This window comes from Ilyonectria robusta, assembly GCF_021365365.1.
Source record: "Ilyonectria robusta strain PMI_751 chromosome Unknown BGZ61scaffold_1, whole genome shotgun sequence".
Lineage (NCBI taxonomy): Eukaryota > Fungi > Ascomycota > Sordariomycetes > Hypocreales > Nectriaceae > Ilyonectria > Ilyonectria robusta.
Genome location: NW_025764435.1, coordinates 1,028,234 through 1,053,144, shown reverse-complemented (window position 1 = coordinate 1,053,144; position 24,911 = coordinate 1,028,234). Strand labels below are relative to the sequence as shown.

The 24,911-nt window shown below is 56.4% G+C and overlaps 1 protein-coding gene across 1 annotated transcript; it reads left to right on the top strand.

Moving 5' to 3' along the window:
* Positions 1–108: 108 nt before the first annotated feature.
* BGZ61DRAFT_525218 (uncharacterized protein) lies at positions 109–24,911 on the top strand (the record flags this gene model as incomplete). Its single annotated transcript, XM_046252723.1, has 6 exons — positions 109–383; positions 444–1,791; positions 2,801–8,062; positions 8,108–16,793; positions 16,845–23,323; positions 23,433–24,911. The coding sequence occupies 6 exons, from the start codon at positions 109–111 to the stop codon at positions 24,909–24,911; spliced, it is 23,529 nt and encodes a 7,842-aa protein (XP_046111800.1).

The following is a 24,911-nucleotide window of genomic DNA, read 5'->3' as shown; positions in this document are numbered from 1 at the left end:
CACCATTGAGATCTTGGCTACACCCTTCTGCTGTCGCCCGTGTTTCGTGTTGCAACTCTCTAATCTCAACTCTCCCAAACCCTCCCCCAAGTCGAAGAACAGTCCGCCATGGCGTTTCCCTGGGAGAATATCACGGGGGGCGCCTTCGCGAGCACCTTGCTGATCGCCTGGGCCCAGGACAAATGGACTAGGTGGTCGCTGCTTGGGTGCTTTCCCATGCTGTGGATTGCTGGGCTGATGATCTGGGTGACCTGGTCCTTGTGGGTGTATCCTATATTTGTTTCGCCGCTGCGCCATCTCCCCGAGCCCACGGGCAACCACTGGCTCTTTGGTCAGGGCAAGAGGATTTTTGCTGAACCTTCGGGTATTCCAATGCGAGAGTGGTAAGTCTCAGTGCGCTGCTACTGCGTTGGCCAAGTACTCAGGATTGACGCGAGGGGTAGGATAAATGAGATCCCACATGACGGTCTCATCCGGTATCGTGGTCTTCTCAACCAGGAGCGTCTCCTAATTGCGTCGCCAAAGGCATTGGCCGAGGTGCTGGTCACCAACAACTACGCATTTGCGAAGCCGTCCCAGGTCAGATGGTCGCTCGGTCGCATTCTCGGCGTCGGCGTGCTGCTAGCCGAAGGCGAGGAGCACAAGATGCAGCGACGCAGCTTGACGCCAGCCTTTGCCTTTCGACACGTCAAGAACCTGTATCCTGTCTTCTGGAAAAAGGCCCGCGAGGCAACGCAGGCCATGACGGCTGAGTTTGGAACCCAGGGCGAGGCCGACGTGGAAGTCATGTCGTGGGCGTCGCGAGCAACGCTAGACATTATCGGCGTCGCGGGCATGGGGTCCGATTTTGGCGCAATCCGCGACGAGAACAGTCTTCTCGCCAAAACCTATTCGAAGGTCTTCAAGCCGTCTAGACAGGCTCAGATTCTGGCCGTGCTCGGCTTCTTTGTCCCCACTCGGCTCCTCAGTGCGCTACCGGTGCGTCGCAACGAGGATATCAACGCGGCCGCCAACGAGATTCGCGCCGTGTGCCGAGATCTCATCCAGCAGAAGAAGGCCAATATCACCAACAAGGAACAGCCCGATGTCGACATTCTCTCTGTGGCTCTTGAGAGCGGCGGCTTCTCGGATGAGAATCTCGTCGATCAGCTCATGACCTTCCTCGCTGCCGGGCATGAGACGACTGCATCGGCCATGACGTGGGCCATCTATTTGTTGTGTCGATATCCTGGGGTCCAGAGCCGACTGCGAGAAGAGATTCGCGAGAGATTGCCGTCTGTTGATTCAGATGTCGACATCACCAGTCTCGACATCGACCGCATGCCCTACCTCAACGCCGTCTGCAACGAAGTCCTCCGCTACTACAGCCCCGTGCCGGTCACGGTCCGCGAGACGGTCCACGATACGACTATTCTGGGCCACCCAGTCCGCCGAGGCACCCGTATCATGCTTGTCCCTTGGGCCACGAACTTCGACAGCTCGCTCTGGGGTCCCGACGCCGAACACTTCGACCCGGAGCGGTGGATGCCATCGGGCGGCGAAGGGGCCGACAAGAGAGCCGCAAGCGGAGGCGCCAGCAGCAACTACGCGTTCCTGACATTCCTACACGGCCCGCGAAGCTGCATCGGTCAGAGCTTCGCCAAGGCTGAATTTGCCTGTCTGTTGGCGTCGTGGATCGGCCGCTTCGACTTTGCCCTCGCGGATCCAGCACTCGCAGACGAGAAGAAGCTTGATATAAGGGGTGGTGTGACGGCAAGGCCCGCCAAGGGGATGCACGTCAAGGTTAAGGTTGTAAGTGGATATTGATGCGCGCCATTCTGGTTTTGCCCTACTGGACCAGCAGCTGGGGCTCATGTATGGTAATGGGGTTCGTTGTAACCGTGTGGTTGGGTTGGGATTTTACATGGATGGCGGAGTTTGTTGGGCAATGAAGACCTTGGGCACCTTATCTACTTAATCAGTTGGGCTTCCATGATGGCTTATTGTATCCCGTGAGCTGCATTCCAGTTGTCTTTAAGTTCCTTCGTGTGGATGGTTGACTAACGCCGAATAGGCGGATGGACCCAATGAACGAAACAAACTATCGGTATAATCCGCAACTTTATGAGAGGTACCAAGACACGTCTTCGAGAGGCACGACGTTTCGAAAGGACAGCATTAAAACCACACGATTCCTGGGGCTCGTCGCGCCGACTCAGAAGGTCTAGGGTAAGGGACGATCAACGTGTAGCCACCCAAGTCGCAGCACGCAGGCTGAGAGGCTGGTAGGCTGGTGATAAGCTGCGGCCCAGAAAGCGACCATGGCACGTGTCCTCGCATGTGACTGCCAGCTGGCAATGAGTGGAGATGACGCATCCGCTGGACCAATGTGTGGCGGCCTGACGGCATGTGAGCGTCGTGCTATCGACTATATCAGAACATCCTTGGCGGCCTCCCTCTTACTACCCACGCAGCATACCCATACCATTGCTTTCTCGCCCACTGAATAGGCAATCCCACCCCTGTGGTCGTCGCGAAACGATCAGCCCTCGTCCGAAGCTCTGGATCACAGGGCCGTCTATTTTTTCTGGCTAGGCGCCCAGGCCTCCCAGGCTCATCAGCACCCAGCGGCAGATCCAATCTCAGCCCCACCCAATTCGAATCTCGAGCCAACGACGGGGCCTAGCGCCAGTGTCGGGTAGGACCACCCCAGCCACCGCCTGTTTAGCGGGCCGGGACGACGGGGTCCCTATGAGAGCTGAACCCGACGGCCAAAACAAACTCCAGCAAAACACCACAAACGCAATCGACACGCCGATAGAACGGCACCATGATGCGAGGAAACCGCGCCCGGAGCCCGGAGGGCGACCGGCGACGGCGGTATGATCCTCGAGACCCGCGTCAACCATACACAGAAGGGCCGCCGCCCCCGCCCGCGATGCCTGCCTACAACCAGCCGCCGCCACCCCCCGAAGAAGCACGCCGCGCGCGAACTCCCTCCCCGACATTCTCATTCACCAGCTCCAGCGACTCATCCCTGCTGGACATCTCACGGTACAAGGACACGAAGCAATTCGGCGGCATCTTTGGCACCTTTTTTCGCGCCCCTTCGGAGAACAACCGGCAGCGTCGCCGCGCCAAGAAAAAGCGGCGCGTTCTTTACTTTGGCAACTCGTCCTCGTCCTCGGTCAATTCCGACATGGCCTACGGCGCTGGATACATCAAAGGAACCAAGAGCCGCAGCTTTAGCCCCCGGAGTCGGAGGGCCTCACAAGAATTCCGAAGGGCTGACGCGCCGCAACAGCTCCCTCCAAGGCGGGAGCGTGAACAGCAGCAGCCAGCGAGGCACAAACGGGATCCAGATGCCGAAATTATGAATCTTGGTCGTCAGTTGACTGACCTGGCGAGGCGGCAGAAGAATGAAGAGGAAAATCGCCACTCTGGCCGAGGCAAGGCCCTTGCGCTTGGCGCGGCTGGTGCAGTTGGAGCATCTATGATGGCATCCAAATACGGTCGCCAAAAGCAAGATAACAGCCGCGGACTGGGCAGCTCAAAACCCCATCGCAACTCTTCCGACGACGAATCTGACTGGGAGGATGCGTCAGACGACGAGTCCTCTAGCAGTGACGGCTCAGTGCTCGCATACGGCGGTGGCAATGCTGTCTCACAGGCCATCAAGCCTGCCGGAGTAGCCGCTGCTGCAACCGCGACCGCAGCCGCTGCTACTGCCATCTCTGCCTATCGTCCTAGCACAGACTCTCCTTCAGCCTACCGGGACTACGGCCAGAAGAGCTCTGTCGTTGACCCTCGCCTCTTTGGTCCCTACAACTCGTTGCGTGGGATGATCAATACCCCATGTGGCTTTGGGGATCTAGCACAACCTCAGTACCGCTCATCGGCCCCCATCACGAATGAGCGGCCCATCTACCCAGTCCCCCCTCCCGAGACTACGAGGTTTGATGCAAACCGAACCTCCATCTCATCCCGCCAAGACTTCCCTCACCACGCGCGACCCGCCCCCGTCCCGCTGCAGCAACCCATCCCCAAGGCGCCTGTGTCTTCAAAGGTGTACAACGCCGAGAAGTTTGAGGACGTCACCCGCAAGGATTCTCGCCATTCTCGTCAAGAATCTGACGATAAGAGTCATTGGGGTGAGGCTGCTGCGGTTGGCCTCGCCGCTGCTGCCATCGGAACTGCAGTTGCATCTTCGTCTTCTCGCAAGGAGGAGAAGCGAGAGCGACGTGAAGCCCGAGTGGAAGAGAAGCGGGACCTTGAGGACCGACGCCACCGGGATGAGGAGGTGTACCAGGACTCGAAGCGAGAGCGACGTGAAACCCGAGTGGAAGAGAAACGGGACCTTGAGAACCGACGCTATCGGGACGAGGAGGGGTACCAGGCCTCGAAGCGTCGGGAACGAGACGAAGAGCGTCAACAACGGCAACAGGAAAAGGAGCTTCGCAGGTCCAAGCGAGACCCTGGACCCTCCAAGCCTGCCGATGACCGAGACTCTCAACCCTCCAAGTATGCTGATGACCGAGACCCCAAGGGGTCTTCAAGATTTGATGATTATGACGATACCCTTAGAAAGAGAAAGGATAAGGAGACGGCCGTTGTAATTATACCCCACCGGGACCCGGTGTCCCACATACGCCATGGGGAGGAGATCACAGTCGATTATGAACCGGAGACACGCGTCGAGAGTCGCAAGTACGATGCGCGCGACGAGCGACGAGAGCTCCCCCCGTCAACCATGGCAGGCCAACAAGTTGTTACGGGATCAAGCCAACCCACGCAGCCCACGCAGCCCACGCAATCGATTACGAGTGTGGTAGTCGACCCGTTCCAATACCAGGTTGCTGATGATGCTTTTATGACACCAAAATTCACCACTCCCCAACGACCGCTTACGCCCACGGTCGTCACAGTGGAGCGTGAACCCACCTTCGACGACTCACCACCGAGAACTTCGGCGGTAGATGCTCGACTGAGCCGCAAAGACTCGTATGAGATTGAGAAGATGGTCGAGGACTACCGACAGGGAACACAGGACGTATCTCGGTACAGGGATCCTCGAGAAGGTCATGAATACGAAGAGGAACAGCACCAAGCAATGTCCATCTACGACCAAGCGAAGCGCGCCACTATCCCAGTGGCAGCAGCTGCAATGGCGTCTGCCATCGCCGTCGAGGAGGATCGTGCAAGAGAGCAGCGCAGGGGCAAGTCTTCGGAGGACAGCTCCCGTGACAACTCTCGACCAAGAGATGCTGTCCAAGACGAAGCGGACAAGTATTACCGCGAGTCAGTGATCGCGCGGAAGATTGCCTCTGACGAGATCCGCTCTCGCAGTACCTCTCCAGAACCCTCCGTTGTGGATAAGTGGCGAGACACTTCTGTCGAAACCTTCACTATTGTCACGCCCCCGGATCTGGAGGACAAGGATCCAAAGAAGAGTCTCTACGATGGACCTGATGCGGATGTGAGAATCGACAATAAAATCTTCCCCAACGAGGAAAACCGGTTCCGCATTTCGTCAAGGGACCTCGATACCCCGAGATTTCAATCAAGAGATCCCTCTGCAGAGCGAGAGCGTCCTGTTCTCAACTTGGTTTATCCCACGCCAGTTCATAGCCGTGAGCCTTCACCGATCCCGGATGCGCGGGAGACAACAAGGGAAGTTGAAGAGACGACCAAGGAAGTTGAAGAGACAACCAGGGAAGTTGAAGAGACAACAAGAGACGTTGCAGAGCCAACTTCGAAGCCTGAAGTGGACGATGTCATCATCGGACCCAAGGGCGAAGTCATGTATGCAATCCCCTCTTCCAAGTCTGTCAGTTGGGGGGAGAACCAGACCAAAAGCTTCGAGGTCGAGAGCCCCGATGGCAGAAGTGACTCCGAGGGCTACGTCCGATCGGAGTCTTCTGACAAGCCTCGCCCTCGTCTGAACAAGGCCCACCGATGGGGTGCTATCGCAGCCGCGATGGCCGTTAGCTCTAAGGAGCCTGTCAATGAACCGGAAATCGAGCTCCCTTCTGTCGACGATCAAGAACTCGCTAGAAGTTTACCCCATGAGACTCGAGATGTCCCTGTGCACTCCGCTCAAATTTACGCCGACGACGCTAGCCAAGAGCCCCCGATTCCTGGCCCGAAACCTACCAGCCCAATGACGGAGCGCATGCCTGGTGGTTATGCGGATGACATCGAGTTCACAGCTACCGTGGCCGCTGGCTTGAAGGACACTGGATTTGACCCCGACATGGTTATCGAAGATCCTTCCTTTGCCCGACGAGAATCTCCTCCAGGAGTGCAAGATGCAAACGGTGACAACTGGTACAAGAAGCCTTACTCCGAGACCGTTGCCGGCTTTGCCGGAATCCCTGTGTCGAAACAAGCACCTGAATCTGGGTTTATTCTAGGCGAGGTCGAGACTCCTCAGGAGAGCATAAGTGCTCCAACAGATTCCGAACGAGAGCAGCCTTTTGATTACCTTGCTGGTGCGCAACCGTCCGAGATCCCAGGCTCGCCGAGCGATGAAGTTGCCGCCCGCGTCGACGATGTATCCCCCCCGAGACAAACCAAGAGGGAACAGCGCAGGCGTGACAAGGTCGTGGTAGTTCAAGACGAGGGTGTAAGCCGCGTCATGGACCCTGAACCTGTGCAACCCCGGGAGGAGGTCAAGGAAATGTTCTGGGAGGACGTTGGTCGACAGAGGTCCAAGAAACACCACCGAAGTCGTGACTACGATGACGATGAGGTCTCCAGAGTCTCCGCCCCTATCGGGTCCCACCGTGGCCGACATTCCCCTCGTGAATACTCATCCAGAGACGCGAGATCTGACGACGAGTGGGATGCTCCCAAGCACGACAAGCGAAGGCGCGGTTCCGATAGTGGCGATATGACCCGATTCGTTGCACCGGTCGCTGCTCTTGGCGCGCTCGCGTTTGTCGGCCATGAGCTGGCCAAGGATAGTCGATCACGGTCCCGATCTCGGGAATCCAGACGCGATAATGAGCGAGATGGCTCACGAAAGTCCAAACACAGGAGAAGCCGTGATGATGATTGGGATGCCTCACAGGTGTCTGCTCCCATTGATTCCTCGCACCGCAGACATTCGTCGAGAACTGTCCCATCAAGAGATGCGCGGTCTGATGATGAGTGGGATGCCCCCCCGAAGCCTAAGAGGCACCACAAGGACCGAGAGTATTATAATGACGACGGGTCTCGTGTCTCTGCTCTTGTAGGCACCTACGAACGACACTCGTCGAGGAAGAGCTCGTCGAGAGACATCAAGTCCGATGATGAGTGGGAAACCCCGAGGAAGTCGAGTAGGTCGAAATCGAAGCGCGATTCTGCAACCTACGACTCTCCTCCACGCTCGGTAGCGCCCTCAGAAATCTCCATCGGTAGTTCCAGCAGCCGCAGAAGCAAGAAGGAGAAGCGAAGGAGCGGAACCGAAGAGGATGTCTATGGGTACCGTGGCAGCCCTACTGACCGCAGACGAGAACACTTTGATGACCGTGATGTCAGCTCTGTCGTGTCCGAATCTCGTGGCGATGACCGTCATCGAGATAGAGGACATCGACGCAGCAAGCCTTCGCGGTTCGACGATGACGACATCAAATCTATCGTGTCTGCCCCCGGCTCTGGCTCTTCTCGCCGGAGCAGGGATCACAGAGACCGCAAGGACCCAGAGAAGAGGTCCAGTGGTGTCTTCTCCAGTCTCTTCAAATCCAACGGCAATAAGGACGGGAAGCGGGATTCTTTTTTAGATAATGCCGACACCCTTGGCGCGGGTGTCGGCCTGGCGGCTGCGGCGACTGTCGTTGCCAACTTGAACGCCTCAGAGCCTCTGTCGGACCAGGAGCATAATGCCTTCGGCGATATCCGCCGTGTCAGAAGTTTTGATACCTTCGACCCCGAGGTTGCTCCCCGAGCCATCAAACCCGCCATTGACCCCCAATATGGCGACCTTCTTCCCCTCCCCCCCAGCGAACCTGGGAGCCCCTACTCTTCACCCGGAGAGCTGCCCTCTCTTCCCGACAGTCGACCAGACACCCCACCCGAGCTACGCGCCTTCAAGCGTGAGGTTATGACACACCAACGACGTCGCAGCCATGACTTACCGACAAAGTCGCCTAGTCATACTGCGATCCCCATCCAACTCCGTCTTGCCAATCGCTCAAGCCCCCAATCTCCTATCGGCTACAGGTCCTCACCACCTGCTGGCTCTCCGGTTACCACTGCCGCCGACTACTCTCCCAGCTCTTCGAGGCGTGCAGCCCGCCCCACCTCTTGGGACAGCAGCCGCGAATTCAAGCCGCTGTACCTTGTCGAGCACTCCCGCAACATCCCGCCTTTGGACGAAGCTGAGCTTCCAGAGCTCCCCCCAAGTGAAGCCAGTGAGCGAGATTCAGAAGCAAGCGAGCGGGACTCACCTGAGCCCGAGTCTCATCGTAATTCTGATTACTTCGGCCCTGGCCTTGAAGCTCTTCATTTCGCAGATCCTCACCTGCAAATTGACACGAATCTCCCAACCATGCCAAGTGATGAGGACGCAGGATCAGGGGAATCAACTCCCCGTGCTGAGTTTCGGCCGGAGTTCCCAGTTCTAGCACCCATGGAGGCTTTTGATCACCAGTATTCTCGCGAGCTAGTCCTGACGGATGAGGCACCCTGGGATGTTCCCCAAGAGTCTGAGTCTTCCCGAGAACTAGTCCTCGCAGATGAACCCCACATGGTGGCTATTCAGCCCGAGCCTTCCCACAAATTCGTCTTCGCAGATGAGCAGCCTGTGGAAGTCCCCCAAGAGCCTGAGTCTTCTCGCGAACTAGTCGTTGCAGATGAGCTACCTATGGAGGCTATTGAGCCCGAATCTTCTCATAAGCTTGTTGCTAGTGATGACCAGCCCGCTGATACTCAAGAGCTCTCAACCGAGGAGACTGAGCCTTCTCGTCAGCCATTACTCGCAGATGAGCCGCTCATGGAGGCCATCAAGTCTGACTCTTCTCGCAAGTTAACCCTTGCAGATGAGCCGTCCGTGGAGGCTCAAGGGCCTAAGGCTTCTCCCAAGCTAGTCAGCGCAGACGAGGTGCCCAATGATGTTCCCCAAGAGTTATTGATCGAGGGACCTGTGGCTTCTCCTGAGCTAGTTCATACAGCTGAACTCCCCATGGCGGCCATCAAGCCTGAGGCTTCCCGCGAACTAGCCCTTGCAGATGAGCCACCTCTGGAGGTTACGGAGCCTATGACTTCTCCCAAGCTAGTCATTGCAGACGAGCTGCCCAAGGATGCTCCCCAGGAGTCATTGATCGAGGGGCCCGAGCCTTCTCGTGAGCTGGTCACAGCGGAACTGCCTCAGGATGTTCTCCAAGAGTCATTGACCAAGGAGCCCGAGCCTTCTCGTGAGCCAGTCCTCACAGATGAGCTGGCCAAGGATGTTCCGCAACAGTCATCGACCGAGAGGCCGGAGTCAAAGCCCGTTGAGGCTATGACCAATATCCGAAGTTCTTATTTCCGCAACTTCACTCCACCCTCCTTCAGAGCAGTCGACAACACCGCCCTCCCAACAAGCTCGATTGAGACCACGCCAACCAGACAGAATGGCCCCGATGATGACGACCTACATGATGATCTAGACGACTTGACCTCCGTGGACGAGCATATCCCAGACGTTGTGGGAGGTGGCTCAGAGGACCCAGATCCTGAGGAACCGCTCTCCGCCCCTCGTGAAGCCCCAAACACCAAGGAGCAGTTTGCCAAGAAGGTGACTCCTTTCAATTGGCTCCGGAACAGCTTCAGCCGTCTCCTCCCGGATCCCAGTGCTGAGCCTGTTGCTAAGCCTATATCGGAGCCTGTGATTGAGGAAGTCGGCCGCGTTGTCACCCCTGAACCCATCATCAAAACCGTTGCCGAACCTGCCGAGCCCCTAGTTGAAGCTACCGCTGAGACTGCAAAGGAGCCTGCAGGCGAGGACACTGCCCGACAAGTCGTTCTTGAGCCTATCGCCGAGGCCGCTGACGAACCCGCCGAGCCCCTGGTTGAAGCTGTTACTGAGACTGTGAAGGAGCCTGTAGGTGAGGACATCGCCGGAGAAGTTGTTCCTGAGGCCAACACCGAGACTGTTGCCGACATCCCGACGGTACTGGAGAACGAACCTGTGACTGAGGAACTTGCTCGAGAGATCATTCCTGAGCCTACTACGGACGTGATACCCGAAACTATCACCGAGGCTGTTCCCAAGCCTGTCGCCGAACCTCTCATGGAACATACCTCTGAGCTGGTCACTGGACCTGTTAGCCAGTTCGTCCCCGAAGTTGTTGCTGAGGCTAGCATTGAACCTCCCGTTGAGCTTGTTTCTGAACCTGCTGAGGCTGCTGTTGAACCCGCCACTGAGCCCATGCCTCAAGCGGCTCCCGAACCCGCTGAGAACGAATACACGAAAGAGGCATGGGAAAGTCTGGCAGCAAAGGACAGGAAGAAGATCAAGAAGGCTCTCAAGAAGAAGGGTCTGGAACTGGTATTCACTGACCCTGCAGAGCCCCCTGCGCTAGCTGAAGAGGATCCCAACGATGTCAAGGCTCGCGAGGGCGAGGAGTCGATTTCTACTAAGGAACCTGCTTTGAAGGACGTGCCCACCGAGCTCGAGAAGACCGAGGAACAGCTAAGCTCTGTCGTGGAGGAGCCTGTAGAGGTTCCTTCAACGGAGCCTGAGTCTCTGGAAAAGGTCGTTTCTACCACTGTTGACTCTGAGGAGCCCTTGGCCGAGGCTTTGGATGAGGCGGAGCCTGCCGAACAGGAGCCAGACGTCCTTGCAACCGATACAAGTCTGGACGCCATAGTCGAGCCTGAGACAGTCGGCCTTGATGTTCAGGAGCCTGATACGACACCTTCTGAGGCTCTCACAACTGACAGAAGTCTGGACGCCGTGGTTGAGCCCGAGGCAGTGACACCTAGCCCGGATCTTCCTATTACAACATCTTTTGATGCTCTCCCAACCGAGGACGCAGCCGCGGCCTCTCGCGAGCTAAGCACAGACGTGGTCGAGGCGGACACTACGCAGCCCCAATCCAAGAAGAGCAAGAAAAAGAAGAAGAAGAGCAAGGCAGCAGCCGCAGTGGAAGAAGAGCGAGTACAGACGGAACTTGCAGTCGTTGACCCCAAGCCCAGCTTGGAAGATGCAGCTCAAACACCAATCAACTCTTCCACACAAAGTGATGTTCTCTCGGCAGATACATATGTTCCCGAAGTTGAGGCATATGCCCCTGAAGCTACGCCTGAGCTAGTCGCTGAACGTGCTCCTGAACCTACTGCCGAGCCTGTTTCGGAAGCTGTCGTCGAGCCCGTTTCGGAGCCAGTTGTCGAGCCAGTCGTTGAGTCTACTCCTGAACCCGCTGTCGAGCCTGCTGTCGAGTCCACTCCTGAATCTGCTGTCGAGCCAGTCGTCGAGTCTGCTCCTGAATCTGCTGTCGAGCCAGCTGTTGAGCCGGTCGTCGAGCCAGTTCCTGAACCTGCCATAGAGCCCGTTTCAGAGCCTGTTATCGAAGCTGTGGAACCCGTCGTCGAGTCCGTTTCGGAGCCGGTTGTCGAGCCAGTGGTCGAGCCTGCTCCTGAATCTGCTGTCGAGCCAGTGGTTGAGTCTACTCCTGAACCTGCTGTCGAGACTACTGTCGACCCTACTGTCGAGCCTGCTGTCGAGCCAGTGGTCGAGTCCACTCCTGAATCTGCTGTTGAGCCGGCCGTTGAGCCGGTCGTCGAGTCGGTCGTCGAGCCAGTTCTTGAACCTGCTCTAGAGCCCGTTTCAGAGCCTGTTATCGAAGCTGTGGAACCCGTCGTCGAGCCAGTCGCTGAGCATGCTCCCGAACCTACTGCCGAGCCTGTTGAAGAGCCCCTTCCGGAGTCTGTCGTGGAGCCCATTCTAGTCGAGACATCGGAGTCCCCGTCAAAGTCAAAGAAGAAAAAGAAGAAGAAGAAGGGTGCACAATCTGAAGACCCTGCGCCTCCTGAGACTCTGGAAACCTCTATGCCATCCGAAGAGCCCTTGCCGATCATGTCTGAAGAAGTGGAACAGTCTGGTGATACCGATGGTACCAAGGATATGCCTGAATCGGTCACGGAATCCCTCCCAGTGGATGGACCTTCACCTGAAGTATTAGCAACCGAGCCCGAGCCCGAGATTGCGATTGATCAAGAGACCGCTGAACCCCCGAAGGGCAAGAAAAAGAAGAAGAGAAAGTCAGTCCATTGGGAGCCAGAAGAGACTTCCACTCCCCTTGCTGCTGCTCAGGAGGACACCACCCCGACTCCACCTTCGGAAGGCAACGATCAGTCCGTTGATGCTGATGACACCCCCTCTGTTCTCGAAGGTTCCCAGGAGCTTGAGAAGGACGCAACTCTAGCCACGGAGGCGCTTGAACCCGACACCAAGAAGAGTTTTGACGAACAACCTGGGGCAGACCTCTCAGACGACGCTCTCTCCGCCTGGGACATTGGAACTGAAACTCCAGAGAATATTGAAGAACTCGACCAGGCTGCGAGCAAGACCGATGTTCTACCGGAGGCCGACGACGTACTGACGGTGAATGAGCCTCCTCCCACTCTGGAGTCTTATGTTTCCGAACCACTCTTCTCCCAAAACGATGCTCCAGTAGAGGATTCCCAAGCAACATCGATTGACCTCGAGTCTACCCAACCTGAGGAGTCCTCTCTTGTTCTCGACGATGTCACGCGGGACATTCCTACCAGTGATGAGCCTGCTAGTGCCATTGAGGATGTTGAGACCCAGGCACTTGAGTCCCCGGCAACTGAGACAACTGAACCAACAGACGGAACCTCGAAGAAGAAGGCCAAGAAGAACAAGAAGAAGAAGAAGAACCAGGCTGCTCAAGAAGAAGTCACCGAGGAGCCTAAAGCCGAGGAGCCATCACCTGGCCCTGCTGAATCCGCTGAGGAGCCTTCCGAAACTCCTGCTGAAGAGCCCAAGCCTGAGGAGATTTCTGTTCAGCCAATTGAGCCTGTCGAGGAATCTAGTGTCGATAAACCTCTAGAGGCCCCTATCTTCGAGACTCCTCAGGAAACCCCCGACCTCGGTGAAATCCCGCCAACCGATGAGATCCAGGTTGGGGACACGCCAGTTGACCCCGCCCAAGTTACTGAGGACTCTGGAGTTGATAAGCCGTCTGATGGTCCTGTTGTGGATGATTCTACTGAGGTAACTCGTGATGCTGAGATCTCAGAGGTGCAGGAGGTCCCCGCCGATGAAGAGAGCGCGCCGATGAGCGGAAAGAAATCCAAGAAGAAGAAAAAGAAGACCAAGTCTGTGTCCCTCACCGAACCAGACACACTCCAGGATTCACCACTTGAGAATTCTGCACAATCTTCTCTCACCCAAGAACCTCTCACCCAAGAGCCTGCCAAGGAGGAGCCTCTTACTCAAGAGCACGTGACAGAAGAACTTCTCACCCAAGAACCCATTACTGAAGAGGCCATCAAGCAGGCGTCACTCGCACAAGAGCCCGTCACAGAAGAACCTCGCACTCAAGAGCCTATCACTGAGGAACTTCCCACTCAAGAGCTCGCAACAGAAGAACTTCCCACTCAAGAGCCTATCACTGAAGAGCTTGTCAAGGATGATTCTCCCGTACAAGAGCCCGTCACAGACGAACCTCGTACTCAAGAGCCTATCACTGAGGAACTTCCCACTCAAGAGCTCGCAACAGAAGACTTTCCCACTCAAGAGCCTATCACTGAAGAGCTCCTCACGGAAGCGTCTCTCACTCAAGAACCGAAGCTGCTCGATGAAATTGCGGTAGCCACTGAGGCAGAACTGCCTGTCCAGGAAGAAGTGGTTGTCTCACCCCCGGTAGAGGAAAATCCTGAGAACCCTCCACCTGCCGAATCCGAGTCACTAGCAGAAATAGCTCCCGTTGAGCCAGAGGCCGAACCTGAGACTCCCAAGAAGGGAAAGAAGAACAAGAAGAAAAAGAAGAAGAACTCTCTCTCCCTCGACGACGGCGAGAAACTGCCGGAGGGCGAGCCTGTATCTCAGGAGCCTTCTGATTCGGCCCCCCGAGAAATTGATCTCAATGGCACCACGGATCTTGCCAAGGATGAAGCCTCCCCAAATGGTCTCGACGTGCTGGATAAGGGCAGTGAAGAGCCCATCGAGGCTCTCCCCCCTACTGACGAATCCACAACTCCCCTGGATCCGGAGAAGATCCCCGAAATTGCCCCAGAAAATGATGAGCAGACAAAGCCGGCTGATGTCCAAACCCTCCTAGAAACCCCACCCGTCCAGGATCCAGTAGATGCTCCGGCTGCCGATGCCCCCGATGCGTCTGCCTCCGAACAACCTCCCGCTGAACCACCGGTCCCCTCCGCCGAGGATCCCGAGTCCCTTCCCACTAAAAAGTCCAAGAAGGAAAAGAAAAAGAAGAAGAAGAAGGCTGCACTCGAGGAGACTACGGAGCCTGAGTCTGGAGTTGCTACTCCGTCTGAAGAGACCAGCGCTGGACCTGCAACCGAAGCGGCCGATTCAGTCGTCGACAAGGCTGCGCATCCTAGCGAAGATACTCCGCCGGAGACCGAGACGACGGAAACCCCTGCCGCGGAGCCAGTCCCCGAGGCCGAAACCACGGCACCGGCCGACGTATCTACTTTGGTGGAATCCAATGAAACTGGAGAGCCGCCTGCATCCAGCTTGGAGCCAGATGCTAATCCTGAAGACGAGCGGGGTGGGTTCAGTCCGAAGATGTCCAATACGGACAAAAAGATCAAGAAGGCTAAAGACAACGATTCTCAAATCCTGCAGGACCCCAAGACCAACCCTCTACCGCAACCGGAACCGGAACTGGAAAAGGACGCAAACGCCGCGGCCGACGCTGATGCTGGGAACCTGGGACTTTCTGAAAAGGACAAGGAAGAGAAGGGGAAGGAACCTGTCATCGACCTCGAGACACCTGTTGAGTCTGAGGCAAAGCCGGAGGAAACAGAGAAGCAGGAAAATGACGATGAATATGCTGGCCTGTCCAAAAAGCAGAAGAAGAAGATGATGAGGGCCAAGGCATTGGCTGCCTTGGAGTCCTCAGTCGAGCCGGAGACGCCAAAAGAACCCGAGGCCACCTCTGAGGTACCGACGGAATCTGTGGCTGAACCCAACACCGAGCCTGAATCGAAGCCCGAGCCCGAGACTGAACCGGCTGCCGAGTCGACCGCCGAGCCGGACATCGATTCTGGATCGAAGCTTGAGAATGAGACAACCTCCACGGTTGGACTTGAACCCGAGACTGTACCTATAGTTGAGCCCGAGACTGAAGCTGAATCAAAGCCCGAAACTGAGACTCAACATCTGGTCGACCCCGAGACTCAATCATCTGTGGTTGAGCCGCTTGTTGCCGAACCCGCAGCTGATCCTAACCTGGAAACTGAATCCAAACTTGCGCATGAGAATGAACTGGTGGACCGGAGCGTTTCTGATGCCCTTGAGCCAGAACTTGTGGCTGGAGAAAAGCCCAATGTCGAGGCCGAATCTACTGAACCTACAGCTGAACCTGAGATCGAAACCGAACCGAAGTCTGACCCCAAGACCTTGCCAACGCCTGCCGAGACGCCTGGCGAACCTATCGAAACCACCACTTCAGCGCAGTCGATCGTCGCGACTGAGGAGACGGTCACTGTCGAATTCGAGATAGAACCCGTCGAGCAAAACGTGGACGAAGTCGCCCTTGCCCTGCCAAAGAATGACAAGAAAAAGAAAAAGAAGAAGAGCAAGGGTCAAGACGCTGAGACTGAATCACCACAAGACATTCAGGCCCCGAAAGAGGCCGACTCTGCAGGACCGGTAGATGAGATCCCTGTTGAGCCATCCACCGAAGCTGTGGTTGAGCCTACGCAAGAGCCCGCCGAATCTGCGCAAGAAGCCGCTGAGCTTGGTCTTGAACCTAGCGAGCTCAAGGCTGTGGCCATCGGTCCTGCGGCTGGGCGTGATACTGAACTGGACACGAAACCCGAAGTAGAGGCACAGGACACACCCAAGGAGCTCAGCGAGCAGACACACCCTCCCCCGGATGTGGCCAACGTACCAGAAGCCGAGATCGAGGTCTCACCCACTCCTGAAGTAGCCGCCGAGGCTGAACCGAACTCCACGAGGAAAGATGACGACAATACTAACGGAGGCTTGACGAAGAAGGAAAAGCGAAAGAAGAAGAAGAAGGGCAAGGGCGTTGACCTTGAGGCATCGCAGGAACTTGAGCAGCCGAAACCAGCTGATATAAGCCCCGAATCTGCGCCGACTGACACTGCTCAACTTGAGGCAACACTCGTCCCTGAAGCTACCACTGACGTTTTCGAGCCTTCGCCGAGAACAGTAGATATCCATGAAACCAATCCTGAAGTCGCCGCCGAGACAAAAACAGATACAATGACCGTTCCTGCACCCGACGCAATGGTTGCCCCTGGGCCCACCTCCGAGGTTTTCGTACCCGAACCGGAGGGTCAGATTGCAGAGGAAAATGATCCCGAACTCACTCGCGGGTTGGAACCAGAGCCAGCAATGTCCACTGAACCGTGTTCTGAGGGCGCTGATGAGCTGAACCTTATTGGTACTCTGGAAGATGTCATCGCGGAGCCCGAGCCAGAATCTGAGAAGAAAGAGGAGGTGGTAGATAATCTTACTCTGTCTAAGAAAGACAAAAAGAAGAAGAAGAAAAAGAAGAGCAAGGGCTCCGCTGCTGACTCTCTAGATGAACCCGAAAGGCCCTTGGAACCCGAGGACTCGGTCGCGCTTGAGACTAGTCTTTCTGAGCTGGCTATTCCGACGAAAAGTAATGAGCCGGCTGAGCCTGTCCAAGTGCCTGACGCTGAGTCCGCTGAAGCCGGGGAGGTCGTGGAGCCACTAGAGTCTGTTGAACAAGTCAAGACTGCTGAGATCGTCGAGTCCGTTAACATTTCTGAACCTGCCAGGCCTGTTGACGTTGTCGAACCTACCATTGAAACAGCACTGGAAGCTGAGCGCCAACTTGAACCAGAGCCTGAGCAGGCACAGGAGGACGAGCCGAAAGAGTCTACGTCTACGAAGAGCAAGAAGAAAAAGAAGAAGAACAAGGCCTCGAGTTCCGCCTCCCTTGAAGGGGCAGAGCTTGTCAATGAACCTGAAGCCGCTCTCGACCTTGCGCCAGAGCCTGCGCCAAAGCCTGCGCCAGAGAACGCTCCTGATTCTTCTCTCGAACCCGTTCTTGATCCTGCACCCGAGCCTGCAGCGCTCCACAGCAAACCGCCACCTGAGGAGCCACAGCAAGATGACGAACCTGGCTCCAGTCTTTCTAGAAGCATTTACCCTGACCAAGAGAAGTCGCCAGGTGCTTTCGAAGAGTCCGAAGTACCGACTGAACCCGCCTCCGATTCTCTGAACAACCTCGAGCCTGTGGTCCCTGAAGCTCAGCCTGAACCCGAAGCCGAGGCCACACCTAAGGCTACAACCGTGCCACAAGACCTTGTCGACCCATATGCTGGCCTCTCTAAGAAGGAGATAAAAAGGATGAAGAAGGCGGCCAAGGCTGCAGCCGTTAATACCGTGGAAACCCCTGAGCCTACTAAAGACACAGCGCCCAATGAATTCACATCTGGGCCACTCGAGGACACCAAGGTTGATACCGCTGAACCTGAGACAACATCAACACAAGGAGCTGAACCCGCGGTAGAGACAGAGCTCGCCCCAGAGCTTACAAACACACCGGAGGGTGAACTCATTCGGGAGGCTGAATTAGACGTCGTTTCAGAGGTCCAGTCAGAGACTACTCCGGTGGTTGAAAGTTCCCTCTATGCTGAGGCGATTCCAGAGGCCGGAAGTACACCTGAGGCTGAACCTGAGAACGCAGAGAAGACAGAGACAAGACCCGAGCCAGTTCCAGGGATTGTTCCGACACCTGAGGTCGACCGCGAGATTTTACCCGAGCCAGAGCGGAAGGAAGAAGATGAGCAGAATGCCCCCCTCTCCAAGAAGGAAAAGAAAAAGAAAAAGAAGAAGGGCAAATCTGTCGCCTTTGACCTTGAGGAGCCATCTCAGCCAACTGAGGAAGCTACGCTGCCATTCGACTTGGACCGTGCTGCTGAGCTCGCTGTTTCTGAGGAGCCCAAGACTGAGTCCGAATCCCAACCTGAACTCATCACCAAGGAGGAAGGGGACTCTGCGAGCCTTGGACCTTCCGAGGAGAACCGAGAAGACAAAGTAGAGGATGTTGACTTGGTCGAAACGCCAGAAGCAGTAACGCTTGCTACCGAAGGATCTCAACATGATGAGCCAGAGCAAGCTCTTGAAGTCCCACCTCTGGTTGCTGAAAGATCTGCCCTTACCGAGTCTGAGCCGCACGTCAAAGCTCAGCTTGAGGTGGAACAGAAGGATGATGTGCACGCTCAACGCACCGGAACTTCTAAGCAGGACATGATGAAGAAAAAGAAGACAAAGGCAAAATCAAAGGAAATGGAGCTTGAAGAGCAGGCACATCAACCATCTTCTACTCTCGACTCGGTTGCCGAGCTTCTGGGAGAAGAACTTTTGATCTCCCAGACTGAGTCTCCAACGGAGCCCTCAATGGCACACGAGGCGGAAGTAACTGTCACCAAACCTCCAGTGGAACCCGAGGCTGAATCTCAGCCGGAACCTCAAGCTGAGGCTCAGCCCGACTCCCAACTTGAGTTCGATGTCGAGCCCACGGCAGAAAACGAATCCGGGTCTCGAAATGTGCTGCACATTCCGCGAGAGGCTGAAGCAACTACACTTAATTCTCGACTGGAGCTTGAACCTCGATCAGAGAAGCAGGAAGGTGAACTCCCAGGCCCCCGCCTTTCTAAGAAGGACAAGAAAAAGAAAAAGAAGAAGGGCAAAGCTACCGAAGGCGAGCCTGCTGAGCCTGCATTCGAGCCAGAGTCTGCTGTGGAGTCGATTCAGTTATCTGAGATACCGAATGAGCCAGAACATGCTCATGAATCGAATGAGGTCCCCCAGGGACTGGATGCCATCCCCGAGCAATCTGAGACGATAACGGAGCCCGAAGCTGATGTCCACTTGGAACCAGCTGAACCTGTGAAAGAGGCAGTGGCCGAGATTGAGCTATTTGAGTCGGCACGGGAGCTAGAACCTGCAACTGCATTAGCCGAGACAGCCACAAAGCTTGAATCTGTTGCAGAGCCAAACGCATATCCCGAGCTTGCAACGGCGCCGGAAGCTGCAGTTGAGCCAAGGACGCTAGCTGAGACGACATCGACAAATGACTTTGAAGCTGACCGTCCACTTGATACTGAGCCTCCCAAGGAGCTGGGAGAATTTGGCGAGCCTGCTCATGAGTCGACTCGGGCAGAGGAGCCTGAAGCTTCTAAAGAGCCCAATGTGGAGACCGCGGCCGACCCAGCAAAGACAGAGGAGGATGACTTGCGGGGTGCAACCACGTCCAAGAAGGCCAAGAAGAAGAAGCAGCAGCAAAAGGCTAAGCTCGCTGCACAAGTCGAGGAATCTGGCGAGCTGACCGCTCAATTCGCCTCTACTTCAACACCCATGCAGCTTGACGTTGAAGAGGCGGTCAGCCAAAATCCCCCCGAAGCCGGACACCCCGGTTTGGGGAACGACCACGACTTGAACGACCCACACCAGCTTGGCCAGGTCCAGACCGACAAACACCTCAATGAGCTTCAAGACATGAAGTCGGTGACCCAAATTGAAGCTTCAAACCTTCCCTTGCCCACTTATGCGCCGGAAGACACCCGAGAACAACCTTTTGATTCTGAAACCCCGCTCGATGCCTCTATGATTCAGCCGGAAGTACCCTCTTTGGATGCGTGGCCGGATAGTTCGGTTGGAAAGCGCACAAAGAAGGATAAGAAAAAGAAGAACAAGAAGGGCAACGCCGACGCTCTGCCTGATGATGAGCCTTCCAGCTCAGTAGTGATGAGTGGAGGTATCCAAATGACTGAACCTGTGCCCTTGACTGAGGAGGCACCTGCCGAGAACATCCAACTGCTTCCCGAGGCCTCGGTGGGATTCAATGAGTCCATCTCCATTTTCGACGGACGCGAGCAACCTCGAGAGCATACCCCATCTCGAGAATTGGAGACTCCTGAAATCGCTGATCGGCCAAGTCCGATGGAAGAGGCCCCACGCGCTTTGGAAACCAAGCCTACCATTGAGGAAGCCATCGAACTTATTCCACAACAGCCAGAAGCTGCTGCCAAGGAAATTGACATGGGCGAGCTCGCAGCACCTGATGTCGTGACGCACCAAGAAACCCCTACCGAAGAGCTACAAGATAAAGACCTCCAGACAAAGACCTCTAAGGACAAGAAAAAAGAGAAGAAGGGCAACCCCGTTCAAGATATTCTGGAGCCTACAACTGAACTTGTCCCGGAAGCTCGTCCTGCACCCGATGTTGAGCCAATGGAGGTCGACGTTTCCACACCTGCCGATGATCCTCTCGAAGTACCTGTCGAACAGGTCCTTCTTGTTGAAGCTACCCCGGTGGATGTTTCTTCTGTTGGCATTTCGCCCGTTGAAGACATCCCCGCCCAAGAAGCCGCTGTCCCAGACTCGCCTGTGGACGAAGATCTCCCTCGAGGTGCACCCTCGGGCGACATTGCCATGCAAGATCCCCAGGTCGAGGTTGCCCTTCCGAAGGAGCCAACCGCCAGTGACCCTCCAGCTGAAGATGCCTCTGCCCCTATCCCTATTCTAGACGAAACCATCCAGGAACCTGATTCCGAGATTCCTACTAAGAAGTCTAAGAAGGACAAGAAGAACGCGAAGAAGCTCGCACGGTCACTGGCGGCTGCCGAATCTTCACCCGCGGACGAGTCAATCATCGAGAAGCAACAAGAGACCCCAGTCCAGCAAGCTATGGATGAGCCCCTACCGATTTCAGCCAACGACAAAGATGATGATGAATGGACCTTGCCCGTCAAGAAGATTGGTATCAGGAGCAAGCCTGATAGCGCTCCGATGTCAGTTCCTGATGTTGAGATGGATCTCCCGGCCTTCAATGAGCCAAGCGCTACATTCACGGAGTCTCAGCGGATCATTGAATCTGAGGCTGGTCTTGAACCCAGCCCACCGTTGGAGCTGACCAGATCCATTGATACCGAGGCCCCCCAGTCAATAGAACCAAGTGGATCGCGGGAAAAGGACGATGAAGAGTGGGCTTTGCCTCTCAAGAGAAAAGGCAAGGAAGCGAAGCCAAAGCCCATGGATGTCGATATCGCCATGAAGGGTGCCGAGGAGCCAGCAATTCCATCCCTCACCCAGATTTCGCGCGGGATTTCTCTGGAGAAGGAAGAGGCATCTGTCCCGGTTCGAGGAGACGAGACACGCGATCCCGTGATTGTCCTCGAGCGCAGCCATAGAACAGAAGTCGCCGATGACAAACCCAAGGACTCTCCTACCTCAAAGACCAAGAAAAAGAAGGAGAGAAAGCTGAGCTCCACTCAAACCCAACAGCCCACACCAGAGGTGACCCCGGAACCAGACACCCAGACAATCGAGAAGTCCCTGGTGATGGAAGACGCTGCTGCAATTAGTGTCGACAATGCCCGAGACTTGTCTGGTGGAGCTATTTCCAGGGATGTTTCTGAACGAGCAGACGATCGAGTACATGAGACGCCATACGAGGACTTACCTTCGCTTCAACGACAAGCTCCCGATCCACGAGATTTCCGGTTGGAAGAGCCTACCAAGCATGGGAAGAAGAAGAAGGAGTTTAAACCCATCGATCATGTACAGGGCTCAGGTCTACTGGATGATGATATGGATTTCGTGGATGATTGGGTCGCGCCATCGCCTAGCCTCAAAGCCAGCCAGTCGAAAACATCGGCCCGGGCACCAAAGGTCGACCACGAGTCCCTCCCTGTCACCCCCCCGAGAGATTATAAGGCGGCGGGCAGGGCCAAATCCACACCGCACGGCAAGGAAGAGACAACATCCGCCATTGAAATAGTGGCAGCCGCGGCAGCTGCCGCAACAGGGGCCACGGTTCTTGTCGACAAGCTTGGAAGCAAGACGAAGGGAAACGTGGGAAAGTTTACGGACCGAGGAGTGCAAGATGAAGATGAGATGTTCAATGATCAAGGGTTGGAAGAGGATGTTCACGTGAGGAAGACTGCTGCCGTTGGACAGAGCTCATTTCACGAGAGAAAGAAGCCAAGGGTCAAGATGGACGAGGCTTTCTGGGGAAGCAGTGACAAGCCAAAAGAGACAATCAAGGGAACCGAGCGGGACTTTGAGGACCAGGGTCGGGACAAAGCCAATACGACAATCACGGCTAAGGAGTCAAGTAGGACCAAAGGCAAGAGCAAGAGCAAGGACCACGAACCAGTGGTGGTCAGGGACAGTTTCACAGGCCGGAAGGAGACATCTCGACAAAACGAATGGCTTGACCATGATGACATGGCGGAAAGTCCTGTGCTGGGACGAGGAAATACCGACTTACCTCGTCCACCCCTCCAGGGACTTCTCCGCCGAGGATCCGACATGGAGGAGCCAGTGGGTGGTCTTTTGAGGGAAGACAGCCGAACACCGACGTCGTTCGGAGAGCTAGGATCTGAAGTGGGCGAACTTCGACGGTCACCTTCTCGCCTTCTAGAGCCAGTACCAGAAGTCCCGGAGGCAGAGGCAGAGCCGACCAAGCGCAGGCTGAAGCAGCTGGATGCCAACCGGGACAGCGGCTACGCGGGAGACTCGCCACACCCTCAGCGACGGAGCAAGGCGCTGAACGAGGAGCAGCAGCGCGACAGTGGTGTTCAAAGCGGAGACTGGAGTGATGCGGCCAGCCGGGAGCGCGCAAACCGGGAGCGTGCAAGCCGGGAACGCGCCGGACTACAGACACCGGAGCCGGCGAGCGAGAGACGGCTCCGGCGGTCGCCCCGAGGCACGCCCGTGTTGCGCGAGCCGCCGGCGCAATCCGCGACGCCGGAGCCCGAGAAGAAGAAGCAATACGGGGGGCTGGTAGCCGCAGGTGTGGCCGGAATAGCGGTGTCAGCGGCTGCAGCGGGACTGGCAGCACGATCAGCAACATCCACGCCATCTCGCAGCGTGTCGGACAATCCGCCGCTCTCACGCCAATCATCGCCGCGGCCTGAAGCCTTCGCGCGCCGATCCCTGTCCAATACCAGCCTCTCGCGGCGTCGCACGCCAGAGCCGCTCAAATTGCGGCCTGAGAGTCCAGGCATCCAACGCTCGTCAGGCACCCCCACTCCGCCGCTTCGTCGAGTCGACAAGCGAATGAGCGGCGATCTACGGACGCTCCGCACCCAAAACAACACCACGCCCGTTGCAAATGAAGGTCGTGTCCGCGCCAAGGACATGGCCGATGTTTATGTAAGTTCTATACTCCTGCCTCCCTGCCTCTCTTGATCTACATCTACCTTCACCGTCTCTCCGACCTTCACCGCCTCTGGCCCTGCGACTGACTCGATTTGCCCTTCAGGACGGCTTCGGCGAGGGCCGCATCGGTTCGCCCCGTTCGCCCACACGGCCCCACAGCATGCGTCGACGACAGAGCATGCAGGTGCTCGAGCTCGAGAACAAGGTCGAACAGCTCCTGGCCGAGAACCGCGCCCTCAGTGACGCGCGTGCGACGGCCGAGACCAGCGTCAGCCAGCGCGCCGTCACCACTCTGGCTGACCGCGACGCCGAGATCGACGCCCTCAGGCAGTCCCTCAAGTTCCTCCAAAACGAAGTCTCCCGCCTGACCGAGGTCAACGATGGCCTCGCCAGCGCCAATGCCGAGCTTGCCAACAAAGACAAGAGACGCTATACTGATCTCGAGGTTCGCCATGCAACCATCATCCGCGAACTCGACGACGCGCGTGGCGCCCAAGGCCAGCTGGACCAGACTCTGCAAGAAAAGGACGATGAAATCGCAAAGCTGCGCGAACAGCTCGAGACTGCCAAGGAGAAGATACGCGAAATGCAGCGCCAAATCCTCGAGACCAAAGCCAGCGATGAGCACTTCCTCAACCTCCGCGACGAGGATCACTTCGACCATCGCTGTCAGCAGCTCTGCTCCCACGTCCAGCAATGGGTGCTGCGCTTCTCCAAGTTTTCCGATATGCGCGCCTGTCGTTTGACAAGCGAGATCAATGATGAGAAGACCATCGATCGACTGGATAACGCCGTCCTCGACGGTTCCGATGTCGATACCTACCTCAAAGACCGTGTTAAGCGTCGAGACATTTTCATGTCCATGACCATGAACATGATTTGGGAGTTTGTCTTTACCCGCTACCTCTTCGGCATGGACCGAGAGCAAAGACAGAAGCTCAAGTCACTGGAGAAGCTGCTGACTGAGGTTGGCCCACCGGAAGCGGTGCGACAATGGCGCGCCGTGACCCTAACACTACTGGCGAAGCGCGATAGCTTCAAGCGCCAACGTGACCTGGATACAGAAGCCGTCGTCCAGGCTGTCTTCCAGACCCTATGCAAGATCCTCCCGCCGCCCGGCAACCTGGAGGATCAGATCCAATCTCAACTACGACGCGTGATGAAGGAGGCCGTGGGCCTCTCAGTTGAGATGCGTACTCAAAAAGCTGAGTACATGATGTTGCCGCCTCTGCAACCGGAGTACGATGCAGATGGCGAGCTGGCCGCAACCGTTCAATTCAACGCTTCGATGATGAACGAGCGCAGCGGCAGCGCAAACATGACGAACGAAGACCTTGAGGCTCAAGGCGCCGTGGTTCGTGTCGTTCTCTTCCCTCTTGTCGTCAAGAAGGGAGACGACACGGGCAAGGGTGACGAGGAGATTGTGGTGTGTCCCGCCCAAGTGCTCATCGCTCGCTCCAAGCTTCACTTTGGAGGCTCGAGCGACGTCGGGGGCACATCCCTTGGAGCTCGCAGTCACATCAGTGTTGTGACGGAGCACATGGCCCAGCCCGAGGCAGAATATTTGGAGGGAGGGATTTAA